The following is a 13,281-nucleotide window of genomic DNA, read 5'->3' as shown; positions in this document are numbered from 1 at the left end:
AAATCGAGCGGTGCAGGAAAAATATTGAGTGCTTAGAAAGCAAATGAGCATTAAATTCCAAATTTTTTTATTGGAAAAATTGCACCAGGGGCGGGGCGAGGCGGGGCGGGGATGGGGGAAGAAGAAGATGAATAGTAGTTTTTTTTTTTTAATTTGGTATATTAGTTTATTTGTTTTATTATAGAATTAAATAACAAATTTACATTTCTACCCTTTTAAATTGGTTAAAAATTGGTCAAAATTCAACTTTATTGGTCAACTAACGGTCAAACGGATGGTTTTCATCCATTTGAATCCCCGGTGCATATTTTTGAAAGGTTTGGGACTGTGGTTAGTACAAACTAAAAATTTGAGCAAAATTTGCTAATAAACGAAAAGTTTGGTACCTCGGCTGCAATTTTCTCGATAAGTTTCAGTCCGAGAATCATGTACCATAAGAATAAAGGGTATATTAGTAACTTGACAATATAAGTTTCATCCCAACAAGAAACGATCCCTTGCACTCAGCCTGTTATAATCCCCTTCAAGCTCCCCTTCCAATGGAAGAATCCTTTCACTTCCCTCTAAAACCATCCCTTTCTCTTTCTAGTTTTCAACTTTTCATAACTTAAGATTCATCTGTTTCTCTCTCCTTCTGTTTAGTGATGTGTGTGAACCCTCGTAGCTTTCCCACATCAACATTATTCTCATAATCGCTTTTTTTTTTCTTTTTTTTTTTTTGCCATAAGCCATAGATTTTCACCTTTTTTTTATTTTTATTTTCCAACTCATTCTTTCTTTTGCCAAAAAGTATGTTACTGTGACTTCCCACAAAAAAATCATCTTTCCAGAAAGCTGAAGGTATGGAGGATCCCAGAGTTTGTGATGGTTCAAATATGAATAATGTTCTGTTCAAGAATGAAAAGCTCCTTTGCTCTTCTGAAGTTCTTGATTCTCTCTGGATTACCGATTCTTCCCCTTCTTTTCATGGTAATTATTTTATTTTCCCTTTAATGATTTTGAATTTAGTACTTTGTTTAAAAGAGGCCAATTTTTTGTTTTGGGTTTTGTGTTAATTGTTTCTAAAGATTTCAATTTTAACTGGGTTTATCTTTGAGAGTTTGGTTGGTACTTTGCAGTAATTATGTTATTTGAGTTGCTTTTGATATACCTTTGGGAATTTGAGATCCACATTATTATAATGCAGATTCTAAAGTATTGGACTGTATTATGGAAGAAAACGAAGTTAAATTTTTGTAAATTTTCGTGCAGTGGATTTTATAGTGTTGGATAGTGTTAAGGAAGAAAACGAAGTTAAGATTTTGTAGATTTTTGCGCGGTGGGTTGTTCAGTATTGTACAGAATAAAGAAAGAAAGAAGAGCTAAATTTCAATATATTGTGATTTTCAGTCCTCAAGAAAGGGTCAATTCTCTTTATGATAATATGTGAATTCGGGCAATTAGTTTTAGTTGAAGAATCTGATAAAATTTTGTCTGGTTTCTCTGTTTTAGGATCTACATCCATGGTTAACTTCGAAAATGCAGAGAGTTCATTTTTCCCACAGATTGATAAAAAAGAAAATGGCAATGATGATTACGATGGATGCTTTCACCAGTCGGAGAAGAAAAGGCGGCTCACGCCCGATCAGGTTCAGTTTCTTGAGAAAAGTTTTGAGGTGGAAAATAAGCTCGAACCAGAGAGAAAGCTCCAGCTTGCCAAAGAACTTGGACTGCAACCTAGGCAAGTTGCAATTTGGTTCCAAAACCGTCGAGCCCGTTACAAAACGAAGAACTTGGAGAAAGAGTATGATTCTTTGAAACAAAGCTATGATAAACTTAAGGCAGATTATGACAGCCATTTCATAGAGAATGAGAAACTGAAAATTGAGGTACACTTTATTGCTTGGTTAAAAAAATTCATTTTACCCTTTTGGTACTAATTATTTCGTTTGTGAATAGGTCCGAATGCTCACTGAGAAGTTGCTTTCGAGGGATAAAGTTAAGCGAAAACCGGAACCTTTGGATAATGCAGAACCAAAGAAGCCAAATTTAGGCCATGTCTCTCCAATAATACCAGATGCTAGTTCTGCGAAAAGTGATGTTTCTGACTCGGACAGTTTGCATTACACCGATCGACCCAATTCAGCATTGCTTGAACCCGTTGATTCTTCTCAGGTTTTTGAGCACGACCCTTCTGACTTTTCTCAAGATGAAGATGAGAGTTTAAGCAGAAGTCTTCTTCTGTCATTCCCAAAAATTGAAGCTGAATGTTATGATGATCTACAACCAAATCCATGCAATCTGGGATTCCCTGTTGAAGCTCAAGGCACATGGTTCTGGCCTTATTGAGTTTCAAATTGCCACAATTATGTCTTTTTGTTTACAACTTCATCTCATGTTATGCAGTAATCTCTTGTGAATAAGATTAGAATCAATAATTAAGCCTTTTGGTTTCTTCCCGGATGTTCATTACCGGCCTCGACGTTTGCTCGAAAAAATACAAGGCTGTGCCTTTCTCAGTTGAGAATTATGAATTTGAATGAGCTTTTGCACTTATTTTGCATATAAGTAACTTAAAAGTAATTTTGACACTCACAAACAATGAATCTTTCTAAGATACGTTCGTAATAAATCGTAAGCGTGTGCTCGCAAGTTCAGGGCAACAAATTTGCGCTTCTAATAGCATGGTATCAAAGAATCTACCTTGAATTTGATACTTCCTATAGGAAAAGCTGATATTCTATGAAATAATACCCCATCAAGGAACATAAAAAATTGACATTTATTTCTTTTAATCAATCTTCTTTATTTTGCATCCATTTTTCAAGCTAAGAACATTTAAAAAATGAAATTAAAAAGAGAGGTGATAACATAGTTTGAATCCCTAACCAATAGAAGACAGAAAGGTGGCCTTCAAAGTCAATTTTTTGAAGAGTTTACTTCAATTTTCTTCCATAGGCAATGACTTTTTTAATCTTGGATGCTGACATTTTGTCATCCAATAATAAAAAATTGCAGGATTGTGAACTGTACCAATTTTTAAAATTGTTTGGAAGAATCAAGATCTGACATGAATATCTTCTTGCTGATGAAATGAAGTTACATGTGTTATCTGCTGTGCCCAAACATTAGAAGTTTCTTAACTTATAATGATCTAATTATTTTAATCATTCGATTTTTATTTTTGAATACATTACCTTTCCAGGTAGCTTGAAGTGATCAAAGTAGACTACAAGATTATGTTCATGTGAGAAATTTGAGTAGATTATTGTTTATATTAAATGAAAACGTAAACAACTCAAATAAAATGTAGAGGAGCCGCCCTCTTTAAGGAAATTCAAATGTGAATATAGTGTCTTAATATTTGACAAGAGTTAGTAATCCAAATGATCATTGAATTTTGTAAAAGGTTTTCATCAGATCAATGAACTTTAAAAATCACCAATGTCATCACTAAACTTTGCAAAAGGTTTACATGGGGTCACTAAACTTTAAAAATAACTCCATTCGTTGCTGAACTTGTCAAAAAATTTCCACGAGATCATCGAACTTTGCAAAAATCTTTCCCATGGTTCACTGAGGTGATGAATGAGATAATTTTTAAAGTTCAGGGAAATCTTTTGCAAAGTTTTGTGATGACTTGGGTAATTTTTAAAGTTTAGTGACCATTTGGATTATTAACTCTATTCCACAAAAACTCCATAACATATTATAGTCCAATAGGTCAAGTCATATTTTGGTAGTTCTGATATAAATGTGTAGAAAGTTATAGCAAAAAACTCTTCTACTACACAGTTCAGCAAATATGAATTGTTGCTTTTCAAAGTTTTAATGCATGTTATGTATCTTTCAATGATAGGCCACTAAATTTAATTGCTTTTTACTTTTTTTTTTCCTTTCAAATTTTAATTCATCAATTTGTTCTTCGAGAACAAACACACTATACAATTAAGGATACACGTACATGTTTAGCTTACCCGAGAAAGTATTGTTCATTAGATTGGATCATTTGAACATGATTGATAATTATGGGATATTCAATATTTTAGTTGGTAGAATTTGAATGATCTAGAATTGATTTCGAAACGGTTGATAGAATTCATTATTATTGATTTAATTACAACTAAAAAGTTTTTATTAAAGATGCATATATAAAGTTATTCACTAAATAAAATTAGCAAAAAAATAATAATATTATTTTTATCAACTTATTTAATGCATCATGGGTCTCCAATAATTGTCTTGTAGCTGCAAAAGTGATTGCTAGCAAACTGCACGCGTTACTTTCTTCATATTAACACGGCTGAGATCAAGAAAAGGAAATTTGTATTAGAACAAAAAAATTTATGTTTTTTTAAATATATTTATAAATTTATAATTTTTTTTAAATATATCAAGATTTTCACATACTCATAGGATCGTTTGGTATAAACAACTGCTTCTGAAATTAAGAAATTGTTTATGAACATATTTGAATAATTTTTTTAAAATACTTTGTGTGACTAGAAGAATTTTTAGATAAAGTTGATTTAAAGTAGCTTTCTCAACAAATTTCTTTGCAAGAAGTAGAAGCTTAATATTTAATATTATTAAAATAAGAAAAAAAATACATATACCAGAAAATCAGCAAAAGCAGCTCAATTTATTGATATAAAGTGATATTCTAAGGAAATGTTTTCGACACGTTGTAACTTGAACATGGTGGCTTCATATCCACCGTCCACTTACCCCAAACAAGTCTTCGTCAAACATGCCACGAAATCCAAAGGAAGCGTACACCACGGAACCTCTGAAGCCCATGGGCCCACTCGGTCAATTGACAGTGACCGGGCCAGCAACTGGCGGGTCATATAAGGTGAATGGGCCAAAAAATGATGGGGCCCACTTAACTTTCACTTATACCATTCCAGGGGGGTTCAGATAAGATGTATATGAGTAAAGGTCTTGTACTCATTACTGGGCCCACTGCATTTTGGACTCAGTCTTTGTGATTAGGATTGGGCCTTTGTTTTCCACTTGACGCGACTATTTTCTTTTACTTTTTCTTTGCTATTTATAGTCACTCACTATCGCAATCGATATATGTATTTATTACACATGTGACGGTAAGTGATTTGATATGTGTGGCAAGAAAAAACTACCAAATTAATACATTAACCACAAACCGTTAAGTAGGATGCCACGTATGACAACTATCGCAGTGAGTCACTGTAAATAGCATTATTCTTTTCTTTTTGTAATTTAATGACAAAAATGTAGGTAGGGTTGTGGGTGGCACTAATACGTCGAATTAACGATCGGTCGACATTGGATTTGGTGTGAAGTAATTGCAGGTAAATTAGAGTTGGGGCTTCCAACCTTTCAAGGTATAGTTATGGAACTCCAATCTTCGAAAGTAATTTTTGATTCATAATTTATTTAAATATGTGAATTGATTAATACTATGTAGTCACATTAGGGTTGTAACCCTAATCTAAGTGGCATTAGATAATGGTATAAATGAAAGGTGAAATTAAACGAGTTATTTAATTTCACCTATCAATTGATGTCACATTAGCGTTACCTAAATTGAGGTTGCAACCCTGATTTGACTAAATAGCATTATTCATGTGAATTAGGGTCTACATAATGAATTCCATTTTTTGGACGTTCATATCCTGACGTTTTTCATTTGCATTCAATTTAAATCATAAATTTTAAGTTGTTTGACAATCTTATCCTTTAACAATAAGTCGTGCAAAAGTTACTTGTAATTTTAATTAACTAAGGGCCTGTTCCACTATTTTTGTGTGTTTGATTGAAAGAAATTTGAATGGAATTTGTTTTCCAACATTCTTCCACACATGTGCCATTTCCATGGTTTTGTGAAAAATCAAATTAGTTTTTTAGCTTTTTTTTTTTTTTTTTTTTTTTTTTTTTTAAAATTTTTTTTTTTTCTTTTTTTTTTTTTTTTTTTTTTGGACAATTGGAACAATTTTTGTTCGTTTAGTTGACAAATTTCATAAAAAATAAAGTCAAATGAACACCAAAAGATAGAAAATTTCAACATTTTTCAGGCAAAAAATTATATCGATCAAACAAATTAATTAACAATTCCCGAAAAAATAAATTCTAGGCTATTCAATTCATTGAAACGTGTTTTCTTTCCACCCAAATTCTATTATTGCAATCAAAGTGTAACTTAGACAGCATCTATAAGTTTTGAGAATAAAACTTTTTTAAGTATTTCAATTGACTTTTATTTTTAACAATGATGATGTGTTTGATTGCGAGCATGAAATTTACATGTAAAGAAAATAAATTCTAGACAATTCAATTACCTAGAACTTATTTATTGAAAATGTGTTTGATTCATTTAGTTTTCAATTTAAAAAATATTATACTTGTTAATTTTTTATTGATGGGTGAATGAGAGATAGTGAATGATAGAAAAGGAAAAGAAAGAGCGAATTACCTGAAAAATAAAAATCACTCCTCTTTAAAGAAATATTTTCCTTATTTTTGAGGACAATATGATCACATGACCAAAAGTTGAAAAATAGTTTTCATGAAAAAATTGTTAATCTAACACACCGGAAGTAGGAATTTGAGATAGAAAATAAAACCAATCAAACACTCTCTACAATTTTTTTCGAGGAAAATATTTTTCAGCTTTTGGCCACGTGATTATATTTTCTTCAAAAATAAAGAAAATATTTTCTTTATGAATGATTGGTTATTACTTTCCAAGTAATTCAATATCTCTATCCACCCTCTCATTTATCCACAAAAAAAGGACAAATATAATAGTTTTTAAGTTGAAAACTAAATCAATCAAACATATTTTATTAATAATTTCTATATAAATAAGTTCTAGACGATTGAATTGTCTAAAATGTATTTTCTTTCCATGTAAATTCTATACTCGCATTTGATTGACTTTATTTTCTAAGAAAACTATCATTTTTTTTAATCCAAATTTCTACTTTGGGGTTCTTGGTTGACAATTTTTTCTAGAAAAAAATATTTTTTTTTTTTTTTTTACTTTTGATCATGTAATCGTATTTTCCTCAAAAATAAAGATAACATTTTCTTTTAAGGAGATGTGTTTTTGATTTTCTATATAATTCAATCTCTTATATTCTCTCCCTCTCTCTCTCACACACGCACGAACACACGTACATATACCCACCAATAAATGATGAACAAATATTTACAGTTTTTTTTGCCATTTCACCCCTCGCTTGGTATAGTATTTTCTAAGTTCTAAACTAAATTAATCAAACACATTTAATTAATAATTTTCATACAAATAACTGTTTAAAATTTATTTTTCTTTCCATGCAAATTTATTCTCGCAATTAAACAAACCTTTAATTTTACAACCTCTAAAAATATTTATTATTTTTTATATCTTTTATTTCCATTAGTTTCACTTTAAATTATTATATTATTTTCTTCCATTAAAATAATTTGAATGTATTTAATTATAGAGAGTGAGTTTGACTCTCCTATTTTGGATTATTTTTGGTGTACATGTACACCAAGAATAACCCATCTATTTTAAAATGATAATTTAAAATGTTTCTTGAATCATAATTTTAAGCATTGACTCTTTTAAAAATTTTTTTTTTAATTTAAATAGATTCTTTGAAGCATTATGCTATTAGTACAAATTTGGTTGACGAAATAAGTATTGTCAAAATTTAAGCCATTGATTTCAGATAATTTAGAAATCCGTTTTTAAAATAATTAGTATAGATATTAGTTTGTCAATCAATTTTATAAACTAATTTTGTACATATAACACGACTCTCTTTGAAAAGCTCTAACAGTTTGGAGACATTTAAGTCACACATGACATCACAAGTGTAGGGTCAGCCACGTGGGTTCTATCTGTAGTTCACATGCGGACCATGCTTTGATGTCAGGGGAACACACAAACGGCACCTGCCGTTCCACTAATTCTTTGGCTTTTCGATTTGGCAGAAAAATCTTTTTGTAATTATTATTCAGACAATTTTCCATTTACTTTTTGTTCGAAGGGTTGTTGTACGTGTTGCTGAATTTCATGAAACCATGTTTTTTTTGGGATAATTACCGCAAAAAGTCTTCATCATTTGTGTTCATTACGTAAATTATTCTTATCGTTTCAAATTTAGCATTTGTACCGTCATTTCAATATTTATTTTTTGCTAAGTTAGTTATTTCCATATCACTTCATCAATTTCTTTCGTCAAATATGGATAATTAGTGCAAAATATCCATATTGTTGGTCTTCATGACAGAAATCGATGATATCGTTTCAATTTTACCATTTAAACTCTCTTATCGACCTTTTTTGCCAAAAGGTTCTTAATGTCTTTTCTATTAAAGCAATATAAAATGATTAATTAACCAAATAGAAAAGAAAGAAATAATAAGAAAAAAAGAAATAATTATAGTCAAAGTCCTAAATTTTTCAAGCACAAACGAGTTAAACTTAAAATAATTTACAATATATTTAAAAAAAAAAAAAAATCTTCCCAAAAAAGGAAGAAGAAGAAGATTTCTTATTCTCTGAGAATTGGGTTTACATTAAGATCTTGAATAAACCGTCTAACGAAAGAAGAAATTCCATCTCCAGTCATTAGTTTGCGAGGCGAAAGAAACTTGAACAAATCAGAGCAAAATTTATAAGTTGATGCAGTGATGGTGGTGGTTGGTGAGGGGGATGAATCTGGATGGGGAAGAATTATTATTATTATTATTTAAAAATTGTTTTTTTTTAATTCTTTTATCATTTTTTTATAATTATAATTTTTAAAAATTATTTTAGTGGTGGTGGATGGACGGGGCTAAGGGTTAGGGTAGGTATGATTAATTACAAATATGAAATGTTCTTCTTTTGTTAGTGTATTTTAAAGTTTAAACTGTTTTATGTGAGTCTCGCTTGTACATTTTAAAAAAGTTGAAACTCCTATAACGATTATTTCTTTCTTTTCTAATTGTTTATTTAAAAAGGTGATGAAGTAGTTTTTTCACAATACTTTAATGGGGAAAATAGAAGATACGGACTTTTTGTGTAAAGAAAGGTCGATAAGAGGGTCCAAATGTCAAAATTGAAACTATGGGGACGATATGTGCAATGAAGGCAGAAGATAGAGACATTTTACGTCAATTATCTATATTTCACGAAAAGAATTGATGGAATAAGACGAAAATGACCACTGCAAGAAAATGTTGAGGACAATTTGCGCAATGAATACAAACGATGAGAACATTTTGTACTAATTATCCTTTTTTTAACTATATTAATAAGACAAAAACCTAATTATCTTCACCAGTATCAATGAACTCGAACTTTGGGAACAACCTTTATTGATCCACAAGTAGATAGACTTATCGAGTCCAGCAGCAAACACTCCCAATGTTTGTCTAGGCAAAAAGAGAGCAAATAAATGCAAGATTATGATCCTCAACCTGTTTAAATTGATTCTCCATGTAATTTTCAATGTACACTTCTACATTGTCAACTTATTGACAAAAATAATAATTGAATGGGTGCTCTACAGGCATAAATAGAATGTATTTTAGAGTGAAATAAAAATTTAAAAAAATTATATTATTTTACATGAAATCCAAGCATCTACTTGGTAGCAAGTCTCCATCTTTATATCAATCATAGTGATCAATCAATGTCAGATATTAAGCAAGTTGATGCATTTTATTGTTTAAGATATCATTATTTAAAAAAAATGTTGAACCCCAACCTTGAGGACCCCACCGCCTCGCCCCTAGAGCTTTGTGAGGGAGGTAAATTGCAGGATGTGCCCCAACAGGCCAAGAAACAAGAGTTGCCTGTACACTGCGCTTACAAGGAGTCCAATTTCATATTTCAAGAATCAAACACTCACTCTGCAACTGCTAGCAGGGCGTGAGATAAAGATATCATTATTTTACTTGACAACAAATATGTTGATTAGGCATTTATTCGTGACACATCTTGTACTCTTTGATTTGTTAGTCGACATACCAAATATAATATAACCTCATTAGGCTTGCTTTGTGTTGAGAAATGAGCCTTGAAATGGATGTCGAAGACCATGTAGCAATATTGAACGTGTAAAGTGGTAGTAACGTATTGTATCAGATATGACATCAGATCCAATCCTTTTTGGGGTCATGACCATGATCAATGGATATGAAATGATAAAGTTAAATTTCTTTTGAACAGGACCACACAACTTCAATGGAAGGAATGTGAGTGGAAACCCACATCTTAACAATAAGTACGTGTTTTTCTTTTTCAATAATCCAAAGTGCCGTTTACTGCCAAATATGTTCTGATAATGACCAAAAATTAAAGAAAAAACACTACCAGTTATCAATATAACAAGTTTCCACTGCTTAAAAGATGACATCAAAGAGACTTTTGTCATAAAAGTGAACATAATGAACCACTACTCAAAATATGAGTTTTGTCGATTCAAAAATTGGTCGCTAAAGTTCAATACCAGCCGGTATTGTCAATCCTTGACTAGAAAATGCTGGTTGATAGCTGGTCACCAAAGTCAGCCAGCAAAGGTTTTTAATAATTAGAATACATGCTGTCGAGAAAGATAGAGATTTTTGCTAACGAACGAGAAGCTGGTTGGTAACGAGAGCTTGTTCATTACCATATTTTTTGGTCAGTAAAATCTGAACTAAGTCAGGAAAAATATAAGTTGGCCACAGTCGTTGGTCTTGGAAAGTATACATTTGCCGACCAAGAAATTTAAGTCGATAAATGTGATTTTAAGCTAGTGAATTTGAATATATGCAATCCACATTTCCCGACTATGGTTTCCATTGATAAACGTGATTTATTTTATTTTATATTAGCCTGTGCAGTAATCAAAATTTCAAAACAGGTTGAAAGCCCACCTTAAACATGATGCAGCAACTAAAATTAAAATCAAGATATATCTGAAATCACAATGCATCAATTACAATTCAAAAGTATCTAGCAAAGTACATGTTACGCCTATGAATTATCACTCCATATTGGGTCATCTTATTGGACCCGAGCTAGGCCCATTAGTGTTGGGCCCCAAAGCCGAGGCTCTGAGAAGGCCAGCCGAGGCGCAGCCGAGGCCCTAGAAGTCTAGCCGAAGCGCCTGTCGAGGCGCCTATTATTTTGCTCACCTCGTATTAGGCTCAGACTTAGGCCCACTAATCCGTTTGGCCCGCTTCCCATCCATTTCTCTATATATATGGGTTCAACTCACACAACAAGGTATGTTCTTCATTCCTAACCAAACCCCCATCTCCATATTATTGCACTCTATATATTTATTTCCGTCCGGCCGTTGACTTGACCGTCGGAGTACAAACGGTCGGCGGACATTTTTCTTGTCCGGCCGTCTTTGCCTCTTGACGGGGTGCTACATGCGCATGTATCGAGAGGACGAGGCTAGGGAACCTGTTGGAGCCATTTTTGGAGGTCAACAGATTGGCGCCGTCTGTGGGAAACGCTACGTTAACCATGTTATACCACATACCTAAAGGTCACCGGAAATTGAAAAAATTTCCGAGCGACAACGTTCTACCAAAAGAGAGGACAGCAACCAGACAGGATGGGATTTTCTGGGAAGTCTCCTCTACCAAAACGATAGAGCCAGCCATCCAAAAAGAAGAAGAGTAACTTGTTGGAAATAAAGGGGCAACACAAGAATCTACTCATGGGAAAAATGAAGGCAGATCTTGAAAGGAAATTTTCAACATCAAATTGAAGAATTCAACCACAAGAATGCAGGGGAAGAAGGCAGCCATTTGTGTTGATAAAATTAAAAATATTTGATAGCATCTCCAAGCATAAATTCAAGGAAAAGGGAAGCCATTATTTCTCTCCAAATTTGAATTAAAAAACCTCTCTTGCAACTACTGACTCTCAATGATAATGGTTTTACCTGCCATTTTACTTCTTTCAAATATTTGGTTACAGGAAAAGATGGGAGCTCCAGTACAAATGAAAAGTAACTGAAAAATGAAAAGATAAGTACAGCTTGTTCCAATTAATGTTGCAAGCTCCGGTGACCACTTTGGAAGTAACCACCGGCATCACCAAGCACGAGAATGTCCAGCTTCGACTTTTGTCTACTGTCTCAACTATTATTGAAACCTCCATGACCTCCGACAACCACCATTATTTAAGTAGCTGCCACCCGCAACCCACCGGAAAATCTTCACAGCAAGGTCCTTGGCTAGAGCTCGAGTCTAGTTGTGTGCACATTAATGGTGATGGAGACAAGTCTGATGATGATTACTTTGCAAATGGTTCACGCCAGCTACTTTGTGGGAAAGAGAAACTGACTTTTCGACCTAATTGGTACTTGTCAATTAACAGGTTGGGGAAGACATAATGATTATATATTGGTTAGTTATTGGGCCTCTTGGAAGAATTAATTGCTAGTTGATGGGCTTAGTAGATTGGGCAACTGTTTATGTAAAATTGGGCCCATGTTAATCTTTTGATTTAAAGTGACCAAAACCTTATTCTTTTAAATGGACCTTTTTAGCACATCTGAACTAATTTATGGTCTACAGAGATTTAATGGGCTTAAATTTTTGAACTTGATTGGACCAGCAAATTTATTTTATTGGGCCTCATAGCCTCCTTTTGTCTTAAAGATTAGGCTCAACTAGATACGTCAATTTCTTGGTTCTTTTTCTTGGGTTGGTACAACATATATTCTCACCTAAATCTATGAACTTTTCTGAAAGTAGGCTGTTCGCTTTGGGTTCTTGTCAGATATTTTAGCTTCTATCTATAAGCTTTTTGGTGGATTACTATTCATTATTTCATTGATTGGGCCTGCTACTTTTATTTGAGTCAACTGATTTAATTGGGTATATTGGATATTATTCTAAACTAACTCCTAGATTTATTTTCCATGGTACAATTGCTACTACTGGGCTTTGATTGGGCCTAAATCTGCTTTTCTTTACATGGGACAATATTTGGTGAGTTATTTTCTTCAAGTTCGGCACATCTTCTGGATTCTTTTCCTTCTACCTGAGTTGCCACAATTGTTTCAAATAACTTGGAGGCTACAAATAAACATCAACAACAACTTATACAAAGGTCATAAGCACACCAAGTGTTCAAAAATATATCGACATGGGATTTCTCTTATTTAAGGCACATTTGACTATCATCTCTATTACTCGAGGCAAGTTCTAAGACCTCGCATCTTTGAAACATCATCGCAATTGCTCAAGACGAGCCCTAGCTCATGAATTCCTTATCATTGGAGACAAGTCGAGCCGAACTTGTGGTTTTCTTATTGAAGACGAGCCTTA

The 13,281-nt window shown here is 32.8% G+C and overlaps 1 protein-coding gene across 1 annotated transcript; it reads left to right on the top strand.

Moving 5' to 3' along the window:
- The first annotated feature begins 513 nt into the window (after nucleotides 1-513).
- LOC111398898 (homeobox-leucine zipper protein ATHB-54-like) lies at nucleotides 514-2,509 on the top strand. Its single transcript, XM_023026057.1, has 3 exons — nucleotides 514-969; nucleotides 1,492-1,868; nucleotides 1,939-2,509. Exons 1-3 carry the CDS (start codon nucleotides 843-845, stop codon nucleotides 2,326-2,328), a joined length of 894 nt encoding a protein of 297 aa, XP_022881825.1. The 5' UTR covers nucleotides 514-842; the 3' UTR covers nucleotides 2,329-2,509.
- The last annotated feature ends 10,772 nt before the right edge of the window (nucleotides 2,510-13,281 follow it).

The sequence above is a fragment of the Olea europaea genome, chromosome 8 (assembly GCF_002742605.1).
Source record: "Olea europaea var. sylvestris chromosome 8, O_europaea_v1, whole genome shotgun sequence".
In the NCBI taxonomy this organism is placed as follows: domain Eukaryota; kingdom Viridiplantae; phylum Streptophyta; class Magnoliopsida; order Lamiales; family Oleaceae; genus Olea; species Olea europaea.
The sequence above is the reverse complement of the archived record's forward strand: the minus strand, read 5'-3'. Positions and strand labels throughout refer to the sequence as shown.